Source organism: Hippocampus guttulatus, chromosome 1 (assembly GCF_054856545.1).
Source record: "Hippocampus guttulatus isolate MCC_2025c chromosome 1, RoL_Hgut_1.0, whole genome shotgun sequence".
NCBI classification, from domain to species: domain Eukaryota; kingdom Metazoa; phylum Chordata; class Actinopteri; order Syngnathiformes; family Syngnathidae; genus Hippocampus; species Hippocampus guttulatus.
The window spans coordinates 23,463,212-23,487,040 of record NC_141261.1 but is presented as its reverse complement, the minus strand read 5'-3'; the positions used below and the strand labels follow the sequence as shown (position 1 = coordinate 23,487,040).

Sequence of the window (23,829 nt, the reverse complement as noted above, 5' to 3'; positions counted from 1 at the left end):
GGACGCCACTGGGAAAAGAAATCTAGTCTTATAGTAGCAGCTTTTTTACAAAGCACATTTCTTGTGTGTGTGTGTGTGTGTGTGTGTAAGGCTCCTACTTTGTGTCTGTTGAGTGTGGGATGTATGAGCGGCTTATGTCTGACTGAACATGTGTGTGCTTGAGTAGGCGGGAAGTGTCTGCAGAGGAGTGATGTAGATATGTGTGTGTGTGTGCGTGTGTGTGTATGTTTGAGGACACTGACTGTGTGCAGGCATTTTGGGCAAGGATGTGTGTGGGCGTAGCATATGCAGGCGGAGGTTATATGACATAGACACCGAGACAGCAGAATGTGTGTGTGTGCATGTGTGTGTGCGCGCGCGTGAATTTCAATAGGCGTCTGCAGTGTGAAAATCGGCCTTGACTCAAAGTGTAAAGTACAAATGACCACGGTGAACATACATAGCAGCCTAGAGATGCGTCACACCCAGAGATGGCACTAACAGGGCAGGCAAGCCAGGCGATAATGGCCTTGGGCGATCTTCGCTGGCTGCCACTTGTGAGGGTAACCAAGGCCACAACACTTCAAGACTTCAAATACTGCCAGTATGTACCTTGCAATAGGCTCAGGTGGACACATAACACAAAACAACACATAAATTGGTCCTTTTCATTTGAAATTACATTTCCTCAACCTAAACTCATCTTTTACAGGTCTCCTACAAACATGAACAAGAGAAAAACATTGAAAATAAAAGTGCTGCCCACTAGGGGTATCATGGTTTGGGTATTTCATCATAGAGTCGTTAGTTGTGATTCTATTTTGAGTTCTGTTCTTTTAGACGTAGTCAGTTTTAATTTGTTTTCTTTCAAATGATTATTCATGTACAAACTATAAACTCATATTCTGTTAATATGATACAGTGTACATACACAGTAAAGTGTGAGGTGCCTCAGCTTTGCCGACTTCCAACATGTTGGCATTTCTCATAAACTAACTGAACAGTTGAGATTCCCCCTAATCTTTATCTTCTATTCAAAAATCCAAATGGATGCAACTCTGCCACTACCACGATCTGTTTCACTTGCTCACTGACATTCTTCGCCATTCATTTCTTGACAGTAACTTGATAAAACCAATATATAATATATAATACGTTTTTACTGTATCACTGTATGTAACAGAATCACCTTGACTCAGTGGTGCGATATGTAGCCGTGTGAATGGTTACTTTTATTATTTGTCACGGGCTACCCGCCCCCCCCAAAAAAAATCGTGCTGCAACTGCCCCACTGACCGTAGTTCGTACACACCTGGCTTACATCGCGTGTTACTGTGTCTGAAGTCACAGCAGTTGTCAGGCAAAAATGAGGTAGATGACAGAATGCCTCTGTTGAAACAATGCGGCCACTGGCATGATTATTGATGTGAACGTTTTGATGTGCAGGCAGCAACAACAACAGCAGCAGCAGTAGCAGCAACAGCATCCTGAGATTAGAGCCGCCGCCGCCTCCCTCCACGCACACGCCCACCTCGCCAGCACAAGTCCCTGACTCAATTAGAAACAAACCTCTGCAACTTCCTGGCATACAAGTACCCACACGCAGCTCCACCCACATCACTGCAAGCACAATGAGCGCACAGTCTGTGACTTTCAGGCAAAGGCGAATGGTCCATACACAAACACCTTTAATTACAGATCACATCTCCAGAGGCGGCGGGGGGCATACGAGCCATCTTGGCATGGTGTACGCACACATGCGCACACATTCCCAATGTGAGCAATGTTTCACATAAGCTTCTACGTTTGAGCCTTTAACTCTGTTCAACAGTCAGAGCTGGCAAAACACTCCGTATTCAGGTACAACGGTAAAACCAGCAGCTGCACTGATTCAACTCCTATGTCTTGTAATGGCACTATAGTATTGCACTTTATAAAAAAGATACTGGAATGACACAAGTAAATAGAATGTAAAAAAATCAAACAGTTTGTTTTGCAATTTTTGTTTCATTTTAACAAACATTGTGCTGCTGCTTATGGCGCATACTTTGGCCACCTGGAATCAGTGCAATCCAGATACAGTATATATGCAGCGCAGTACTTAAAACCATCCATTTTTCTATCCACTTTATCCTTACAGGGATCGTGGGGGGTGCTGGAGCCTATCCCAGTCGTCTTCGGGCAGTAGGCGGGGGACAACCTGAACCGGTTGCCAGACAATCACAGGGCACACAGAGACGAACAACCACACCTAGGGACAATTTTGAGTGTTCAATCAACCTGCCATGGATGTTTTTGGAATGCGGTAGGAAAAAGGAGTACCCGGAGAAAACCCACGCAGGTACAGGGAGAACATGCAAACTCCACACAGGAAGGCCAGAGCTGTAATCGAACCTGATACTTCTGCACCGTGAGGTAGACGCGCGAACCACTCGACACCGGGCCTCTCGTATTTAAAGCCGTCTGGCCAATTTAAGATTTTGCACTTGTCACCGCTGTGGATGATTGGCTGTAAGCAGTTACGTCATTTTGCAGGTGCCATCTTGCAGCTCTTCGCCTGCTGGTGTGGAATTCAATGTCTTTTCGGGAATCTTTCATCATTTATTGAACAAATACCGTGAAAATGGGCAATTATGTATAGTTGTAGGATGCCACATGTGACGGGGCAAATGCGTGAAGCTCCACAGATTTCCCTGATTGCCAAAATATGGAAAGGATGGGCCGAGAAAGCGCGTTGCTAGGATGGTTGGAAACCAAATGACAACTCCTCTTTTGTGATGTACCGGTAAGTTTATTTATTCTCCCTTATTTTCTCGGGTGTAGGTAACAAACGATGAATACAAACCAATAGACAAGACATAGGAGTTAGTTTAGTGCGGGTTACGGTGTAAAAGATTACTGTGTCTATTCCTCTTGAAATGTTTGTGGACTTCGAAGGTAAAAAGATGGGAAAAAAATCGATTTCACATTGGGGACCAAGCCAACCAAGCTAAATGTCCACAATACAAGTGGAGCCCCAAATGCTGCCCTTGTGGCCAGACAGGCCACAACAGGGAAGGCAAACCAGGTAGCAGCTCAGGGCCCCAAAGCTGGGGACCTCAAGAGATGGCTGATATTGGCTCTTATCACAGACACACACAACAGGTGCTGCTTTAGACACCACAACGAAAATGTGTGTGAAATTCTCCACTTACATGCTGATGCTGGCTAGAAGGGGGCCTGGGAGACAAGGCTGATATTGGTCTACATTAACAAGTGTGAATTAGTTAAAAACTATTTTATTTGGGGCAGGGGAGGAGGTTCTGTGGGCCTTCCTGTCTGAGGGCCCCAGGGGTCTAGAAAAGCCCCTATTCTGCTGCGGAAGCATTCTTCAATTCTGGTTGCAAAGCAGCATCTTGGGGGGACACAAATTACACACCAACTACTTACTTTTTTTTTTTTTTTTTTAAACAATAGTCTACTTTTTGAGGAAGCTTAATACTGTCCTCCCACTCACACACACACACACACGCGCGCGCGCGCGCGCCAATCATTTGTAGGCGTATCATGACCTCAATAACCTTCCAGAGGCACCTACCGGGGCCTTGAAAACAGCGATCCTTCCAGTGCGCTACTGCCACCAAGTGGTCACCAACACAACTTCAAAAACATTCTGCAGGGAAGTAAATATTTTGGCATTGCGGAGGGAAGGGAATATTTTCACATTCAGCGAGGCAAGATCAAGATCAGACAGATGGAACAAGCCTTCAGCACTACATGTGCAGTATTGGAAATTATTTGGCATTTTATTTTAAATGGTCACTTTCAGTGAGCTGAGCGCTTGACGGCATGATTCTTTTCCAAACTGCAGTCACCACATCTCCAATACATGATACAAGCTATTTGAAATAACTGCAATGATAGGATAGTTTGAAATACAGTTTCAAGCAATACAGTGCTTTGCTGGGAATGTGGAAGACAAGGTGAGCAAACCGCAATGTTGATGTGAAAACTGGTTTCACATAAAACAAATTCCTCCAGCTTGGAAAAGCCTGAAAATAGACTCAACTCATCAGTTATGTTTAAATTAGATCACCATCATATGGTATAACTTATGAAAGAGGCACTTTGTCATCACCGGAAGGATTTACAGTCTTAAAAGTGACAGCAAGTTCAACTACGGATATTTGAAGTTGTTTTTTTCATCCGCTGTCTGCTGCTTTTTGTTAGAGTCTGTTGGTGCTGTGGGGGTGGGGCTCGGTCCGGCTGTGGGTACGATGTCGCAATCACCAGCGGTTCTGTGTATTGCCTCCACCGCCGCTGCTCCGTCATTAGGAACCTGGTCGTGAAGACGAGAAACAGCTTACACACGTCGCCCTTGTTTGTGCTTGAACATTCACGTCGATGTCATGCAAGGAAGACTAGTGGCACAAAAATATCTTCATGCACGATCACGGGCATGCATAATGATGATGACGGGCTGCCAGGGACATGATGCAGAATTTCCTCTCGCACACGTGACTGAAATACTCTCACAACACACCACTGAAGCACTTCCATACAGGCGACTAAAAGACACACAGTATACTCTAGGCTTGTTTGCAGCATTAGCAGTAGTGCTCTCAAGTGGTTGAGAGCCAAATTGCCAGAATTTTTCTTTTGTGTGTGTTGTGGTTTGGTTGCTCTGTCGACAACTCTACCACTGTTGTATGGTGTTCCACAGGGTTCAATTTTGGGGTTATGTCTGTTTTAAATGTATTTGCTGCCCTTTGCTTGGATCTTAAGGAAGCATGCTATTTCCTTACACGCCTCCACCCCTATGCATCTGCCCAGTGCCTCGGGTCAGCTGATCAGATGCTACTGGAGGTGCAAAGGACTAAGCAGAGCCTCAGAGGCAATCGAGCTTTTTCCATTGCTGGTCCCTCTCTTTGAAAGTACCTCCTGCTTAGGCAAGGCCCCTTTCTGTCTATTTTTAAAACTCATCTTAAGGTACATTTTTAGATTAATAATGTCTTGTTGTAACCGTTTGTTTTTGTATATCTGAATTTTAATGCATGTGGAGCACTGATGGTTGTTTTTAACGTGCTCTGTAAAGAAAGTTGAGAGCCATGCTCATGCACACTACCGAAACACTCTCAAGCTCATATATACAACTGAAATGCTCTCAAACATGATTTAAAAACACTCACGGTAGTGATGGGATGAGGATACCTCAAGGAGTGTATTGACACACTTCACAAACTGTGTCAGCACTGTATTGACACTGTGTTTGTGTCACTTGAGAAACTGATAAAGTGGGTGCAATGTGCCACCATAAAAAATTATAGTATATATAGTATATAACAGTAAACAATGCTCAAAGGAGAAAAAGATTTACCAAGATCAAAATTATTCCACACTGGGGAAAACTTCTTAGAACGATCCATAATTTCGCAAAACTCCAGCCAACAAACCCACGACATGTTGATACAGTTTGTTTCCTTATAACCACACTTTGGCGCTGCACATTCAAACGATTCAGTTCCTGTTTTGATCACGTGATTCTTTCTTAAAGCAATACACGCACTGCTACGGGCTTTCACTCTTGAGCTCTCGGCACTGTGCTGACGCACCAGTGTCGCTCATCCTATCACTAACTCACGGAGTACTACTGTGAAACAACACACAAGTGAAATACTCTCAGACACAATACTATAATGCTGTCACGCAAGAATCACACTATAATCCTCTCATACGCATGAATGGAAGACTAATACATAGTGCTGAAACACACTACTGACAAAGTTGTCACACACATGACTGAAATGCTCTCACACAAAAAATGCAACACTTTCATAAACACAACAGAAACACTCTCACACTACAATCTGGCTATCAAAATGATTTTTCCCACTCATACACTCTACTGAAATGGTCTCATGCACACAACATAAATGCTCTTACACACTACTTTATAGCTTTCATACACAATCTGGAAATTGCTCTCACACTCTTGTGACAGTCTCACATTTACACCTGAAACACTCTCATATACCTTACTCCAATAATATATTTCAGTGAGCAGATTTCTGTATGTGTGAGAGGATGACAGTTTTTTATCATTTTAGAAGTGAGTGTAAGTAAAAAATAATTCTGCAGTGTATGTGTGTGTGTGTGTGTGTGTGCGCGCGCGTGTGCGTGTGCGTGAGCGTGAGCATGTCAGTACCAAGTATGAATGCGTTTAATGTGTGACAGGTCGTCCTGAGGTGTGTCCCTGAAGGCCTCCTTATGTACAACACAGCCTAGGACCCCACCCATGCAAAAAACATGACTGTGGAAACAAATTTCTCACCTCTCTGCAGCGAAAGGGACCAACCGGTGAAAAAAGGAAACAGAATGTAAGAGTGATATCATCGCACAGGAAATTATGGTTGGGCCACACTTTCTGTCAATACACAGCACACGCTAACTTGCAAATCAACTGAATGAAGGGTGCGTATCTGAAGACGCGCAGCATTTTCAACATAATGTCACACGAAAGTGGTGGGTGGCAATTAAATAGTAATTTAGCCTTCTTCTCTCCCGCTGTACTTTTAATATGAGAATCGTCAGTTGAATACAATTTCACAACAGCTGCAGCCATTGTGAAAGCGCTTTCCAGAACATTGAACATAAATGTGACAGAAGGTAAATTGCTTCAAAGGGAGACGGAACTCCGGCTATAATTAACATTTCAACAGGTGTGTTAGATGTGCTGGAAACTGAGATCCTGGAGGCGTGACCCACCTCGCCTTTTTACACCCAGCTAAGTAAGCAAACTGACTCACTCCAACAAACGTAAAATAAAGAAGGCTCATTGAGAGCTGGAGTTGGGGATTTTTATTTTTATTTTTATTTTTTTAAGACATTGATGAGCAAAATTGTCTTTACAGCGCCAATGGGATGTCTTAAAGTGAGAAATATGGATCGGGAATGCATACGAACATTCTCATATTGGATGCAGTCGAAAAGTGTTTGGTGCAGCAACACCTGGGACAAACATATCCGATTACTGGGATGGATCCAGGGCCGGAAAGTGGGAGTTATGAGAAGGGGCACAGATCCAGTTATGTATATATACCAAAATCAAAGCGGTTCAGATAATGGATGGATTTTGCAAATCGTGCCCGAATCATTACCATAGAATTAAAGAAGTGCTTAATTAAAAAATGCCAAATTAGAAACATGGCTCTTGCAACTACTATGATCATAGAGGACAGAGGACAGATTGTGTTGCATTATTATTTTAGAAGGAAATCAAATTTAAATGAAATCTTTTGAGCTGTATCTGGTGAGTTTTTGTCAAGATTTTCAGTTTAGGTCAACGTTAGTCACTTGTGTTCTGTCACTTGGAAATACTGGCCTATGAAACAAAACAGAACCTAATAAAGTGAAAGGTTTTCCCCTCAGACACTAAAAAGACTTAATAAGAATTGATACGAATTGCCAAAGTGACACGGCTCACCTGTAGGTGCTGAGTCTCACGTGGCGACTGTCCACTCTTTGCCATCTTCACCATTTCTTTGATCTGGACAATAGCAAAGGCAATGGTGACCCAGGGGGCACCCGAGAGCACCCAGGCCGGCCGGGCGATGTCCTCCTGCTCTTCTTGGTACTTGGTCTTCTTCACAGGAAGAGGCGCGACCTGCTGGTGGAGGGTGGGGTTCCCTCCTTGGTCCCTGCTTTGGTTCTCGACCAAGTCAATGGTGGCAATGGGAACAGGGCTGGAGGGGACTGGAATGTTCTCTGCCAGCATTTTGGCCTCTAGTGAAACAAAGTAGAGAGAAGAAAAGGCAAAAGGTTGCATACAAGAAATAAACACAATGTAAAACAAACAAACAAAAAAAACCCCTGCAAACTACAACTGAAACAAACTGTTAAAAAATAAAATTAAATTAATACATTGTAATGAACCTGCTCTGAAAACCACAACTAATCACAGAAAATATAAAACCCAAAAGTCAAAACGTAATGAAAACTAACGACGATGATAATTCCAAAGCTAAGTAGAACCCACATGGGGCCTGGCAATGCCTAAGGGTTTGCAAAGCAGGTTACCCACCGTTTCCTTCCGTTTGGCCTGTCAGACACTGGATGAGGACGAAGATGAGGAGGATGATCAGGGAAGCCATGCCAATCCCCCGGAATGACGCTGCAGCGCCTGCAAAAATTGAAAGCACTGACATTAGTTTTGCTTCGTCGTGTTGTCACACATGACAATGCACTGCTCCAGGACTTTTAACTATGTATGAATCGGTGTGGGTGCACGCTAACTGTAGTGATCTTGTCTCAAGGATTGCAAACTTCCAATAATTTTTCAAGTTGGAAACTTTTCTTGGGAAAGGAACGCAATGAACCAGGAATTTACAAAACAGCTTGGAAATGAACAGGGAACTTCAATATATTTGGTGAAATTCTATTTTGGCATAATCCTGGCAACCTGATGTCATCCAAGTGTAGTGATACCTTGACCTGAAAGTTGCCCAACTTGTTTTCTTTTTTGTTTCCCAGTAATGACCTATCATTTAGTGTTTTGATTTGTGGAGGAAGGCAAAATCAGGGTAACGTGCAAGCTTCGGAGACGATGCCGCTCAAGTGAAGTGACATTAAAGCAGCAGAACAATTAGAGTACCGCAGCGTCCTTTCAAGTGGGCAAGAAGAGCCATCTACTTTGCATTCATGACTGCTTATGACAAAACACAAATACAAAATATAATACATGAAAATCAATTATGTTATGTAGAATACCTTTCCATTAAAATAAACTCCATCCATCCATCATCTACCGCTTATCCGGGGCCGGGTCGCGGGGGCAACAGCTTTAGCAGGGAAGCCCAGACTTCCCTCTCCCTAGCTACTTCTTCCAGCTCTCCCCGGGGGATCCCGAGACGTTCCCAGGCCAGCTGGGTGACATAGTCTCTCCAGCGTGTCCTGGGTCTTCCTCGGGGTCTCCTCCCGGTGGGACATGCCCGGAACACCTCACCAGGGAGGCGCTCAGGGGGCATCCGAATCAGATGCCCAAGCCACCTCATCTGGCTCCTCTCGATGTGGAGGAGAAGCGGCTCGACCCTGAGCCCCTCCCGGATGACCGAGCTTCTCACCTTATCTCTAAGGGAGAGCCACCCGCAAGACACCCTGCGGAGAAAACTCATTTCGGCCGCTTGTAACCGGGATCTCGTTCTTTCGGTCACGACCCATAGCTCGTGACCATAGATGAGGGTTGGAACGTAGATCGACCGGTAAATTGAGAGCTTCGCCCTTTGGCTCAGCTCCTTCTTCACCACGACAGACCGATACAACGTCCGCATCACAGCAGACGCTGCACCGATCCGCCTGTCGATCTCCCGCTCCCTCCTGCCCCCACTCGTGAACAAGACCCCAAGATACTTGAACTCCTCCACTTGGGGCAAGATCTCCTCCCCGACCCGGAGGGGACACTCCACCCTTTTCCGACTGAGGACCATGGTTTCAGATTTGGAGGTGCTGATCTTCATCCCAACCGCTTCACACTCGGCTGCGAAATGCTCCAGTGAGAGTTGGAGAGCCCTGTTTGAAGGAGCCAACAGCACCACATCATCTGCAAAAAGCAGGGATGCAATACTGAGGCCCCCAAAACGGATCCCCTCAACGCTTCGGCTGCGCCTAGAAATTCTGTCCATAAAGGTTATGAACAGAATCGGCGACAAAGGGCAGCCTTGGCGGAGTCCTACCCCCACTGGAAACGATTCCGACTTACTGCCGGCAATGCGAACCAAACTCTGACATCGGTGGTATAGTGACCGAACAGCCCGTATCAGGGGGTTCGGTACCCCATACCCACGAAGCACCCCCCACAGAACTCCCCGAGGGACACGGTCAAACGCCTTCTCCAAGTCCACAAAACACATGTAGACTGGTTGGGCGAATTCCCACATACCCTCGAGGACCCTGCTAAGGGTGTAGAGCTGGTCCACTGTTCCACGGCCGGGACGAAAACCACACTGTTCCTCCTCAATCTGAGGCTCGACTTCCTGACGGACCCTCCTCTCCAGCACCCCTGAATAGACCTTACCAGGGAGGCTGAGGAGTGTGATCCCTCTGTAGTTGGAACACACCCTCCGGTCCCCCTTTTTAAAAAGAGGGACTACCACCCCGGTCTGCCAATCCAGAGGCACTCTCCCTGTTGACCACGCGATGTTGCAGAGGCGTGTCAACCAGGACAGCCCCACAACATCCAGAGCCTTGAGGAACTCCGGGCGGATCTCATCCACCCCCGGGGCCTTGCCACCGAGGAGCTTTTTAACCACATCGGTGACTTCAACCACAGAGATAGGAGAGCCCATCTCAGAGTCCCCAGGCTCTGCTTCCTCCAAGGAAGGCGTGTTGGTGGAGTTGAGGAGGTCTTCGAAGTACTCTGCCCACCGATTCACAACGTCCCGAGTCGAAGTCAGCAGCGCCCCATCCCCACTGTACACAGTGTTAGTGGTGCACTGCTTCCCCCCTCCTGAGACGTCGGATGGTGGACCAGAATTTCCTCGAAGCCGTCCGGAAGTCGGCTTCCATGGCCTCACCGAACTCTTCCCACGCTCGGGTTTTTGCCTCAGCGACCACCGGAGCTGCGTTCCGCTTGCCCAGTCGATACCCGTCAGCTGCCTCTGGGGTCCCACAGGCCATAAAGGCTCGATAGGACTCCTTCTTCAGCTTGACGGCATCCCTTATTGCTGGTGTCCACCAGCGAGTACGGGGGTTGCCGCCACGACAGGCACCAACCACCTTACGGCCACAACTCAGATTGGCCGCCTCAACAATAGAGGCACAGAACATGGTCCACTCGGGCTCAATGTCCCCCGCCTCCCCCGGAACATGGGAAAAGCTCTGTCGGAGGTGGGAGTTGAAACTCCCTCTGACAGGGGATTCCGCCAGACGCTCCCAACAAACCCTCACAATACGTTTGGGTCTGCCAGGACGGACCGGCATCTTCCCCCACCATCGGAGCCTACTCACCACCAGGTGGTGATCAGTTGACAGCTCCGCCCCTCTCTTCACCCGAGTGTCCAAAACATGCGGCCGCAAATCCGATGATACAACCACAAGGTCGATCATCGAACTACGGCCCAGGGTGTCCTGGTGCCAAGTGCACATATGGACACCCTTATGTTTGAACAAGGTGTTCGTTATGGACAGTCCGTGACGAGCACAGAAGTCCAATAACAAAACACCACTCGAGTTCTGATCGGGGGGGCCGTTCCTCCCAATCACGCCCCTCCAGGTCTCACTGTCATTGCCCACGTGAGCATTGAAGTCCCCCAGCAGAACAAGGGAGTCCCCAGCAGGAGTACTCTCCAGCACACCCTCCAAGGACTCCAAAAAGGGTGGGTATGCTGAGCTGCTGTTTGGTGCATATGCACAAACAACAGTCAGGACCCGTCCACCCACCCGAAGGCTGGGTGAAGGCAACCCTCTCGTCTACCGGTGTGAACCCCAATGTACAGGCACTGAGCCGGGGGGCAATGAGTATGCCCACACCTGCTCTGCGCCTCTAACCGTGAGCAACTCCAGAGTGGAAGAGAGTCCAACCCCTCTCGAGAGAACTGGTACCAGAACCCAGGCTGTGTGTGGAGGCAAGTCCGACTATATCCAGTCGGAAATTCTCTGCCTCACACACCAGCTCGGGCTCCTTCCCTGCCAGAGAGGTGACATTCCATGTCCCAAGAGCTAGCTTCTGCAGCCGAGGATCGGACCGCCAGGGTCCCCGCCTTTGGCTGCCGCCCAGCTCACATTGCACCCGACCCCTTTGGCCCCTCTCATGGGTGGTGAGCCCATGGGAAGGGGGACCCACGTTGCCTCTTCGGGCTGTGCCCGGCCGGGTTCCATGGGTGTAGGCCCAGCCACCAGGCGCTTGCCAACGAGCCCCACCTCCAGGCCTGGCTCCAGTGGGGGGCCCCGGTGACCCGCGTCCGGGCAAGGGAAACCTTGGTCCATATATTTTTCTCATCATAAGGGTCTTTGAGCCGTGCTTTGTCTGGCCCCTCACCTAGAACCTGTTTGCCATGGGTGACCCTGCCAGGGGCATAAAGCCCCAGACAACTTATCTCCTAGCATCATTGGGACACACAAACCCCTCCACCACGGTAAGGTGACGACTCACAGAGGGGAAAAATAAACTCCATTTTGGGTTAATTCCAGTGGAAAGTTGACTCTAAATATAGTTTTGAGAATTTCAAATTCCCAATTTAAATTCCGTTGGAGATTCCCCACCTTGGAGCCTACTTGTTATGAGATCACTTTAAATTTAAGAGCTGCCGACCACCGCATAACTTTAAAGACACGTATCAAACATTTTTGTAACCATATCACAGACGGCGCACACTGTAAACCTCTATTGTCTTTTGCTGAGACAACTGCACACTGTGAAACATCCACATGGAGGCAAGCACTTAGCAGTGAAAATAAATGACATTTATCAAAACAATATTTCCTTCAAAGTGAGGACGATCTACATCAGGGATATCATTTAAGATTCACACGCAGGAATGAATCACAAATGAATGAGGACATCGTACCAAAATATCCGACCAGGAGCCCCCCCACCATGGCGCCGCAGCCGCGGCCCAGCCCGAGGTGAAGACCCTGCAGGATGCCCTGGGCGGACGTCCTGAGAGCTGGCGGCACAGCGGCGCTCAAGTAGGAAATGCAAGCGGCCCAAACAGAGGCGTGGGTTACACCTGCAACGCAACCACAGGTGACATGACATCCAAAACATACACTTACTTCTTCGCCTGTGAAACAAACAAAAAACAGTCACTTCTTTTAACTATATTTTTTAAAAAAGTTTGGAATACATGTTTTATTACAAGAGAATTCAGAATAGGAGTAGTAGATGCAGATTATTTGCATGACAGGCCACATAAAATGATGTGGCGGGTGAGTTCGACATCTGTGCCCCAAAACATTGATGCGCGTGATGTTACCTTGAAGGACCTCCACTGGCAGCACGGTCCAGGCATTCTGTAGGTACGAGATGTAGAGGTAGCGTGCAGTGTTGCAGCCCAGCCCAATGTACAGCACCCTGAGGGCGAAAACACGTTGGCAGTTTCAACGTTTTTGTAACGTCTTTATGTTGATGACAGTCAACGCTGTCCTACATGAACAAAGCAATCGACACACGCCCTAAAGTTAATTACTTTCGAAGGCTTCGACCACAAATCCATCAGGAGACGTTTGCTCAGAACACACACAAATTGTTTGCAGACACGCACATTCAAATGACAGCTCGGTACGACCTTTTAAACGGCAGCACCATGTCATTGCACTGCTTCAACTTAGTTATTTGTGTCGTCTCGTAAAGATTACGGTTGTGTCATTTTGCTTTAATGGCATCCACACAGAATGAGAAGGCCTGGAAGAAGGACATCTAACACATGCTCCAAAATGTTGCAGCGGATTGTGGTTTCACCATCACATCAGTGAAAGATGGACAGATTTTGGATGTTGTTGAGATCCTAGTCAAGGTGCCCTTGAGCACAAAACGGACAACGCTCCAAACGATGGGTGTTCAACACCTTTGCTTCTCGCAATTATGAAACTGAAATTGTGGGATTCAAAGTTGCATTTAACAAAAATAGGAACTTAATTTATTTTAACAAATTTGATGGATGGGCACTTTTTTTATTGAATGACATTTAATAGTTCGCAGGGGAGTAAAATTAATTTTGTCATGGACTACTTCTTAATTGTGGTTAACTGTGAAAATAATGTAAAATCACGCCATGCCATGTACACAATTGCCCCTATATTTGATTGATATTTTCGCAATCCACCGATTCTCCCACCAGTTGGTCGAGTAATCAGATAAATAATGATTTTGCATTATTAAATACAATAACATGCATGTAAGAAGCAAAGTATATATGGCTTTAAAAAAAAAAAGGGGGGGGCTGGCATAGTGAGTGACATTGGTGTCAAGGAACGAAGGTGTCAAAGTGGTTGGCTGTTAACTGGCAAACCTGTTAGCTAGTCTACATGGGGTGGTGCTTGCAACTGTAGTGTCATTCGTCCAAGTGGGAAAATAAGTCATGTAAATCTTTGGGGCAGGAGGACTTTACACTCACTTTTGGACAGGTAGCACTGGTGTGACCAGCTTTTTCAGAATTGAATATATACAGTACAGTACAGCCTAATTTATAAAGCGCTTTCACAACTGCTGCAGCTGTAACAAAGCACTTCACAGAACATTGAAAATACTACTTCCAAGAAATCACGCACACACGCACGTACGCACACACACACTTTGTAATTTCCCCATTGCGGGACAAATAAAGGATATCTTATCTTAAATTTTACATACACATGGATATATACAGTATATAGATATATACAGTATATACATAGATACAAAAGTGCGAGTTAAATTAGATGGCCATACACATCCAGATATTTATGTAATGTACGAAGGAAGGTTTTAACCTGATGTACACTCCACCTTATGTGTGCAGTGTGACAGACAACGTTGGAGTGCCTCCGATGATATGTACCGGGAGGAGCTTTAAATCATGCACTCGTTGTACTGTTATCGCTACGTGTTAGATACTCCAGGTATGTTAACGCAGGTGAACAGCAAGCCAAATTCATGAGCCAGGAAACTGAGCGTTTTGCTCCTTTATTGCGGTCTGACGGCGTACACTGAACAACTGTGACATCAGCTCAATGAAATGTAGAGTGAAAAGCCATTGCTTTCAAAGGTGAAACGAAGGAACAATATGACTCAGGTGGACCAGTTGCAACGACCACGGTCAGGCTTTCTGTAACGACTCGTCTAATGAAACACGGCGTCTGCTACCCACAATGCACCGCGATAACTAAATGAATATTCTAAACACAATTACTATTCATGAAATGGCCCGAAACCTTTACTGTGGGCAGAACACTCGTGCTGTGCGACAGGATGAAGTTTTTACGAGCACACATTGAAAAAATTAGGAGCATTTGCGAGCATACTGGTCACATTTTCGAGCTCTGTCCGCAGTTTGTGCTTTAATGTTTGATTGGGGGGCGTCTGACAGCAGGGCCTTGAGTGGGACGAGTGGGATCTCTCGTCTATACAGCCATGAAATTCATGTGCCGGTAAATGAAAATGTTGTGCATGTGCACGCTCAAGATCTCACCTGATATGTCCCACCAGCTCAATGAACTTGTGGCTGGTGAAGTAGGCGCCGAGCTCCGAGACGTGACTCAGGACAGAGCAGATGCCAAAGAGCGTGTAAGTGCCATGAAGATCCTCCAGGTGCCAGTACAGGAAGCTGAAGACAAAGCCGTAGCCGAAGCCCATGAACCAGGCAACAAACAGAACCGAGCTGTAGCGCACGCTGCACAGCAGCTTCAGAAGGTCGCTGTAGTGGAATTCCTGATCGACAACGGTGCTATTGTCGGTCGGGTTCAAATTAGATGGCGCCCGTGGGCTGTCTGTCTCTTCAGCGATACCCTCTGGAACCTCCTGCCGATATTCACCACCCGTTTCAAAGTGGAACTGAGTGGCTACAACAAAGGCCGCAGCCATAAGCACACCGAAGACGATGAAGGCGATCTGATAGTTGCGAAAGTCGGGCACGATGCAGCCAAGGCCATTGACTATGCCGCTGATGTGCGTGTGGTCGATCCAGATGCCCACCAGCAGCATGGCCAGCCCCCAGCCCAGAGAGCCCCACATCCTCTGCAGGCCGTAGCGATCGCGGGCCTTGCCGAGGTACTGCAATGTGACCGTGTCGACAATGGTGACGGCCGGAGCGCTGAAGAATTCGCCCACGATGATGAGCAGTAAAATAATGAGGAAGATGTTCTCCACTTGGGCGTTGTCGTAGATGATGTGGTGCTCCTTGGGACTGATTGTCGGAACAGGCGTGATAGTTGTAGTGGTGGCGTTGATATCGGGGGTTGTATCGTTGATGCTTCGCTTGGTTCTGGGCACTGGGAACTTAGTGAGCCAGTGGAGGTCAATGAGGCTGCGGCGAATGCGGTCGCTGGAGTTACTCTCCTTTGTGACATTTCCGGGCGGGAGAGCACTGGTTACCGGCGGCCGCGTGGTCACGTCGACACCCTCCTCCACACATCTCATGTCGGCTGGCTTCACAAAGCCGATGCCGCAGTTGAACACCAGCCAGCAGGAAACCGAGAACAGCAGCACCGCCTTCCCCTTCTTGAAGCGGTCGGCCACAAGGCCCCAGAATGGCGCGCTGCAGAACTCGATGAAGTAGCGGATGCCCACCAGCAAGCCGCTGCGACTGGCTGACATGCCCAGCTGCTTATAGTAGACCGCAAGCAGTGGGTGCAGGGAGCCATAGGCGGCATAGAAGAAGAAATAGAAGATTTTCGAGATGAGGAGCTGAATGTTGATGCGGTGCAACATCCTCTGACAGCAGTTCAAGGAGCTGGACGGCCTGGATTGTGAGTTCACAGGCAGCTCGGCTGAGGAGTCGATGGAAATAGGAGCAGGAACACTTGTCTGCTGCAATGACAGTTTGTTGAAGGCTCCCTCTGGCACCGACTTGTCCTGTGACTCCTCCTCATCGTCGTCGGTCAGGATGGCAACCTTGTCATCAGATGGCATATCTGGACAATTATGAGATGCAAATATTCGGACCTTGAAATTCCAAAGCAATTTTCTAATCCAAAATACTATCATCCCTTGACTAAATTGAGTGCACAAACGTTTGCAAAGTTTTTACATTTAAAAGCCCTCACTTGGTCAACTTTTTGTTTTTACCTGTTTAGTGGCGAAATTGTGACTTTTGCATAAACTTCAAGTACTTTAGTGAAGTGGAAACAAGGAGAGCAACAGTCAGACACACTCTCAGCCTTTCCTTAATGAGATAAATGCACAAGTACAAATCGAGAACACTCCCAAAAAGCATTGGGAAGAGGCGAAAACTGAACTAATCTTGTGGTAAGTGGCCAACAGAACTTACTGCATGCAAAACAGCTAAAACGAATGCACTAATGATACTCACACTGCTGCAAGTGGTAAATGCATGGCTATTAGGGATGTAACGATTCATCGAAAAGACATTTAAAATCCATTTAAAGTAATGTAAAAATAAATATATATACTGTATATAATATAAACATTTTGATTACAAAAGCATTTGCAATGATAACAGTAAAATCTATTGTACATTTATTTATTTTTAAGTGTAGTTCTGGCAGTAAAAACACTGATAAGACAAGAATGTAGTTAAGCAGTCAAAATTATTAGTTCATTTTCAAGTTTTTTTTTGTTATGTTACAAAAGGTTACTGTTTGTAATGAGGGCAAAATGCAGGTGTTAAAATAAAAACATATTTTGGTTGTAGGATGAGTCATTCATTTTGTTAACACATATATGACTTTTTAGATGATTATATAAAACTATCGACATGAGGTTAAACATTTGTGAAGAATTCCCAACACAAGCCATGTAAACGCAGCAAGCCGGAGCCTCTTGAAAGGCACCGAGATGCCCGTGCGCCGCAATATGGAATTTATCCCTCACTCGCTCTGTTGCGGAAGTGCTTTTTTCCTTTCCTACACAACCCCTGTACGATACAAGTGTACATCAACCAAAACGATGAGATATTTGGACAGTTGTGCCACATTTGATACATCAAAGAAACGGATTTTAGCAGCGAAAAATATTGTGTGAGAGAGGCAATTTCCTGGCAAATGCAAATGGGTGACAAATGACATGTCAACCGCTTACCTGCTTAGGTCACCGATCCCATTCACGTCAAACTATTTGCACTTTCTCTTTGAGGTTTTCGCTCTCTGGTAAGACATTTCACTAACGAAATGCTGTAGAATTTCTGCGTTTACCGCTTTAATCCAATCCAAGTCGCCGTACTGTATAAATTAAGTACGAGTATCTATTTGTCGCCGGCTCGTTTGTCTTTTTCGCGTGAGCTCGTCGAACCGGAGTTCCCACCTGTCCCGCACCAACATCAGCGTCAGATCACCCATGGTGGATGAAACGCATTTCCGGAATTAGATTTCAAAATAAGAAACTTTGTTACACTACGTTTGAACTGCTTTCACATAAAGAAGTAATGCTGACTTATCATTGCATTTTAAAATATGTATGAAGTCTAATTCTGTATTATGACTAGTATTATTATTATTATGTTTTTGCATACACGACATTTTACCTGACAATCATTTGGACTTTCAGCTGCAGAACGTAATGGCTTTATTTTTTTCTACATCCGGTACGGATGTACGGATCAAATCCGAATAACTTTATTGCGCTGGTCGAATAAAGGGAGCCTCCCAATTGTATTAATAAATGAACAATGCAGACCGAGACTGGAGACTCTGGTTCGACCGTGTGACGCAGATTTATTTTCTTTCATTTATCACGATTGTGAAAATAAAATAATAAAATAATAAAATAACACGCTGTGGGCCGACAGAAACGTATCAACAACAGCGGATGCCACGTCCGAACTGAACTCAAGTTCTGCGTATTTAATTTAATTACAATATTGAACTGAAATAATTTAAAGCAAAACAAGAACTCTTCTTCGAGACTATCCTATTTAAAATATTAAGAATGAAATATGTCCATCCAAACGCATCCTGCACACAAGATTTGCATTAAGTCATGTTACCTGCAGGGGGCGATATAGACTTTGATTGTTTTGCCAGTTACGTGACGTCATCAGAATTTTCTAATACAGCTCTTGACCTTGTAGTGAAATGAATTATGAAGGCAAATGTTGATTCCCAGTCAGTCATTGATGCCACTGTTATTTTAATGAAGCGCTTTCCTTCAATACTGCAAAAAAGTGAAACTGTCTATGACACGAAAGGCTTGAAAGGGTATAAAAGTAGAACAATTATGGAAGGCTAGAATAATCTGGTTTTATTGGGAATGAAGCTAAAAATAAGGAGAGTATATGCTTCATGCAGCAATACAAAAGTATATACCAGTACAACGGTACCTTGACTTGTGATTAAACACCCTCAGACCTCAGAAGAGTCATCTTTCTTCATTGAAATGGATGGAAAGACAATGAAAAAAATAAATTCAAAAAACGTTTTTCAATTTGCTATAAATATACTGTATGTATATATATATATATATATATGTATATATATCTGCTGATGGTGTAGTGATACACTCGCCTGACATGTTTATGGGCAGCATGGGATCCGTTCCCACTCCGTGACGGTGTGGGAACGGAGTGGGCGTGAATGGTCATTTGTCTCTGAATGTGCCCTGCAACTGACTGGCGACCAGTTCAGGGTGTTGTCTGCCTTCTGCTTGTCAGCTGGGATAATGACTCCCCGTGACCCTCTTCAGGATAAGCGGGGTTGAAAATGGAATGATATATCATAGCACTCAACAGTATTCCATGCATCCATCCATCCATTTTCTGATCCACTTTATCCTCACAAGGGTCGCGGGGCGTGCTGCGGCCAATCCGAGCTCTCTTCTGGCAGTAGGCGGGGGACACCCTGAACCGGTTGCCAGCCAATTGCAGGGCACACAAAGAGGAACAACCATCCGCGCTCACACTCACACCTAGGGACAATTTTGAGTCTTCACTCAACCTGCCATGTATGTTTTTGGAATGTGGGAGGAAACCGGAGTACCCGGAGAAAATCCAGGTAGGCCTCAACAGTATTGTACCATTTAATAATAAAACCACAATAATGCCCTAATTAATCAGGATGTAGACAATAAAACAGTTTATGCTAATATTTTTCATGCTTTGATTCAATAGTTAATGTCGAAATCCTTCGAGGCCACGAGCATGCAATCTAATGTGCTCGATTTGATGGTGGAATGCGAAGATGAAAGCTGCAGTTGCAGACCACTGTTAAATTCTGTTTGCATGCGTTGCTGCACAGCTTGTATTCAAATGTCTGTTGTTTAAAACTACACCGATGCAAGTTTTGTCAATGTATGGCGTTTCATATTGCGTGTTACGTTTTATCAATTGGATAATTACACATCATATTATTATCTTAATCACTGCTTGCAATGTCGGACAAAATAATGTGTAGACTGACGGTTTGTATCTTGAAAAACTCATAAGGTCTGTCACTTGAAAATTATGTGTATGTTTAAGATATTTTCTCAATTGAAATGAATTCAAACACCTTAAATCCAGTCCAGCCCCCCGAAAACATCACAATTTTTTGTTACGTGTTTTTGATCAAGAAAAATTGGATGGAAGGCTGTAGCATAAAAACGTGATAGAATATAATAAGAGATATACATTTCTCTAACGTGCTATTATTGTCCACATATCCAGAATAACCAGTTCAAAACAAGCAAGCTGGTGACATCATAACTGGTTCAAAGGATTTCAATACAGTCAAAATGTGTGGATTAATGTTGAATTAGCATTACATGAACGAGTCAGCAATCTGTTCACCCTGTGACAATTACAGTGGATCAACCGCTTCCACAGAGTGAACAGCTAATTGTACTACTTGTGCTGACGTACTACTCCCACAGCACACGACTTGCATACCTTTGACAACCCATAAGTGACAGTAAAAACAGTAATTGCCATCGACTATCTATAAATGTATGTGCCGGAAAGACAATCTACACTGTATGGTAATTTAGTGGTAACCTCCCACTGTAATGCAGTTTTTAGTTGACAACCGTTATCTGTCAAGAATCAACTCCTTCCTGGATCACGACTCTACGATTTTAGCCGCGAGGCCCTCCTGCACAACATTGGCAAAACCAACCATCCAGGGTCGACTGACACAACCAGCTGAACTCCAGGTGTGCCTTTGCTATACATACTGTACATGTGCTTAATGACCGGACTCACCCAGTGCTGACTTTCACCTATAATTACTAGCGCCGGACTGCGAGGGGCTACCATTACCGCCATTACTCGCCAGTCAAGGTACCACTACAAAGGAAAATGAAAAGGATCAATGTCAGTAGTCAGACTCGTCTGATAGCTGTCCCTGCTGCGTCCAGTGCTTCCTTCTCTTCTCCCGTTTCCTCTTCCTCTCCCCCATCAGCATGGCGGCCAGCACCGTTATGACCACAGTGACGGTGATGATGAGCACTGTGAACGTTTCGGCAATGCACAGTTCCGTATCCACCTGGATCAGACGGAAGTTGCGCAATGCTGCGGGCTGTGCACACGTCAGATTGTAGTAGTCATCCAGGAAGAGTCTCTGGATGCTGCTCAGCTTCCGGAACACTCTCTGCAGGTCACAGTCACAATTCCAGGGGTTTCCCTCCAGCAGGATGTGGGTGCTGTACGTGTGAATGCTCAGGAAGGTCTTGAAGTATATGCCGGTCAGCCGGTTCTTGGCCAGGTTGAGGAGGGTCATGCTGGTGAGCGGCTTGAAGATGCCCGCCTGTGTCTCATTGATGTGGTTGGCGGCCAAGTTGAGGAGCTCCAGCGAGCGCAGCATGGAGAAGATGCCATTGTTCAGAGAAATCAGCCGGTTGCCCTCCAGGTGCAGATGTCGCAAGCTGCTCATGGAGGCGAACGATCTGACCTGGATGGTGCGGATGCTGTTGCCACTAAGGTTCAACTTCTGCAGGCTTTCCAGGTGCGTGAAGCTGCTGCTGTCCAGGCTGCTCAGTGAGTTGTGAGCCAACTGCAGTTCCCGCAGGAAGGCCAAACCCATTGAGAAACCCTTGTCCAAGGTGGCGATCCGGTTCATGCTGAGGTCCAGCTTCTGCAGGAACTCCAGCTGTGAGAAGGCGCCATCTTGCACCACGCTGATGTTATTGTTCTGCAAGAGGAGCACACGCAGCTTGCGGTTCTTGTTGAATGAGCGCTCAGGGATGACGACGATACGATTGTGCGACACGTCCAATTGTTCAGTGTTGGATGGGATCCTGCCAGGCAGCTCGGTGAAGAAGGCTCGTGAGCAGATGGTGAACCTCAGATCGCCACGACAATCACAACCCAGCTCGCACCAGTTGCTGTGAGAGCGCGAGGATGCAGCTGACACAGCCAGCAGAATGAAGAGGAACTCCCTCATGGTTCTGGATACTTACACTGGCAAAAGAAAACAATATTTAATACATACAACTGACTTTGAAGATGTGCTAACCACAACAGTGTTCGTCAAGTAAGATGAAAATAACAGAATATTAAGATCATAGAAGTATTAAATATTAATTGTCTAATGGTGCTCCAGTAACATTTGTATAATTGTTTTGACTGGTTTTTGTCTTACGTACAGCTGCTTCTCTTCTTCCGACCGCCGTCGACATCCAGCAGGCAGCAGGTGGAAACTAGACATGCTGCAAGTGAGGGAGGTGGGCGGTCACTTGGATGGAAATCCTAATGAGGGACACTACAAAGAGGATGGAAAGATGGAAAGACACACAGCAGTGAGGGGAGGAGAGCTTGTCAATTATTTACCAGGCCATGGGAGGGAGGGCCAAGCTGTGGGTGGGGAAGGAGGAGGAGGGAGGGTAAGTAATTGATGGCAGAGTGAGTTGCAGAGCAGAATTAGAAGGCCTTACTCAATGGATTGCAAGAAGCTCTTAATCTCGACCATTTCATGGAACATACTGTATGTGCAGAAATCTCCCTCCTATGAGGAATTTGCATGCAGATGCAAGCGAAACTAAAACAAAGCTTTTTCTCATAAATAAATGAAGAAATAGAAAAGAAACTAACTGAATTGAAAAAAGGAAAAAAAGTCTGTGTGATCAAAACTATAACCATAATGAAAAATCCATTGGTCTAAATTGTCCATGACTGTGAATGAATGGTTGTTTGTGTATATTGACTGGGTACTAGTTGATGGTGCATCTTGCCTCTCGCCCAAATTCAGCTGGTATCGGCCACAGCTGCTCTGTGACGGTACTAAAGACAGACGCTCCAGAAAATAGACAGTCGACAAACAAGGCAACAGTCCAAAATCATGTTCTTTCGGGAAAATTCCATTCATTCATTTTCTGATCCGCTTTATGCTCACAAGGATCGCGGGGGTTGCTGGATCCTATCCCAGCTGTCTTGAGGCAGGAGGCAGGGGACACCCTGAACTGGTTGCCAGCCGATCGCAAGGCAACTATCGGCGCTCACAATCACACCTAGGGATAATTTAGAGCGTTTCATTGGCCTGCCATGCATATTTTTGGAATGTGGGAGAAAACCCACGCAGGCACGGGGAGAACATTGAAACTCCACAGAGAAAGTCTGGAGCCAGGATCAAACCCAGCACCTCTGCACCGTGAGGCGGGCGTGCTAACCAGTTGCCGCCTTCTTTAGGAAAATTGTTAACTGCACATTTTTTTTGTAGGTCTGAATAGTTGATTCTCGATGTGGCTGTGCCTGGGGCACAATCCCCCACACCGTTCCAATCCCCCCACGCTTTGACGCCCCTGGCTGCGGGTCCAGATGTCATATTGTTTACTCTCATCTGTCAGATGAGGCAGAATGTATCAGATAAATTGCTAGCAGACCTGTTGGTCACCGAGAGAACGATTACATTAATACCATCCAAATCTGTGTGCCAGATAAAGCGCTCTGTCGCCATGTGGAGTTCTATCTCGTACTTGAACACATGTTCACGTTGGCCTTTAGCTAGTAACAGCTGAGGCACCTAATGAGGAAGACTTGTTTGTTTTCAACACCATTCGCTATCATTCTTCTTTTGCCTTTTTACTCCTTGCCCATTTCTCCATTGATTCAAACCATTTTAATTTCACCACCTCATTTCGGACATCCTTGTAACCATTTTCCACTTTCTCCAAATTCGCACTTTTCACATTTTACACACACACACACACACACACACACACACACACACACACACACACACACACACACACACACACACACACACACGCACACACACACACACACATTCACGAAACAAATTCCCCATTATTCTCATTCC

At 45.9% G+C, this 23,829-nt stretch overlaps 2 protein-coding genes across 2 annotated transcripts; both read right to left on the bottom strand.

Annotated features, from left to right (window-relative positions):
• Nucleotides 1-3,738: 3,738 nt before the first annotated feature.
• LOC147211047 (major facilitator superfamily domain-containing protein 6-A-like) lies at nucleotides 3,739-17,915 on the bottom strand. The gene is made up of 7 exons (XM_086120889.1): nucleotides 17,687-17,915; nucleotides 15,120-16,560; nucleotides 12,927-13,024; nucleotides 12,519-12,680; nucleotides 8,039-8,137; nucleotides 7,442-7,740; nucleotides 3,739-4,297 (listed from the first exon to the last, which is right to left on the bottom strand). Exons 2-7 carry the CDS (start codon nucleotides 16,556-16,558, stop codon nucleotides 4,136-4,138), a joined length of 2,259 nt encoding a protein of 752 aa, XP_085977015.1. The 5' UTR covers nucleotides 16,559-16,560; nucleotides 17,687-17,915; the 3' UTR covers nucleotides 3,739-4,135.
• A 1,334-nt stretch (nucleotides 17,916-19,249) lies between these two features.
• LOC147211046 (uncharacterized) lies at nucleotides 19,250-22,306 on the bottom strand. Its single transcript, XM_086128254.1, has 2 exons — nucleotides 22,160-22,306; nucleotides 19,250-21,974 (listed from the first exon to the last, which is right to left on the bottom strand). Exon 2 carries the CDS (start codon nucleotides 21,955-21,957, stop codon nucleotides 20,890-20,892), a length of 1,068 nt encoding a protein of 355 aa, XP_085984380.1. The 5' UTR covers nucleotides 21,958-21,974; nucleotides 22,160-22,306; the 3' UTR covers nucleotides 19,250-20,889.
• Between the last annotated feature and the right edge of the window lie 1,523 nt (nucleotides 22,307-23,829).

Excerpts from the sequence above, each read along its gene's own strand:
- LOC147211047 (XM_086120889.1), bottom strand. The coding sequence starts at position 16,558 with ATGCCATCTGATGACAAGGTTGCCATCCTGACCGACGACGATGAGGAG. Across the intron at positions 13,025-15,119 it reads GAGCTGGTGGGACATATCAG|GGTGCTGTACATTGGGCTGG; the intron begins GTGAGATCTTGA and ends TTTCGCCCTCAG. Across the intron at positions 7,741-8,038 it reads AGGCCAAACGGAAGGAAACG|AGGCCAAAATGCTGGCAGAG; the intron begins GTGGGTAACCTG and ends TTGTTTCACTAG.
- LOC147211046 (XM_086128254.1), bottom strand. The coding sequence starts at position 21,957 with ATGAGGGAGTTCCTCTTCATTCTGCTGGCTGTGTCAGCTGCATCCTCG.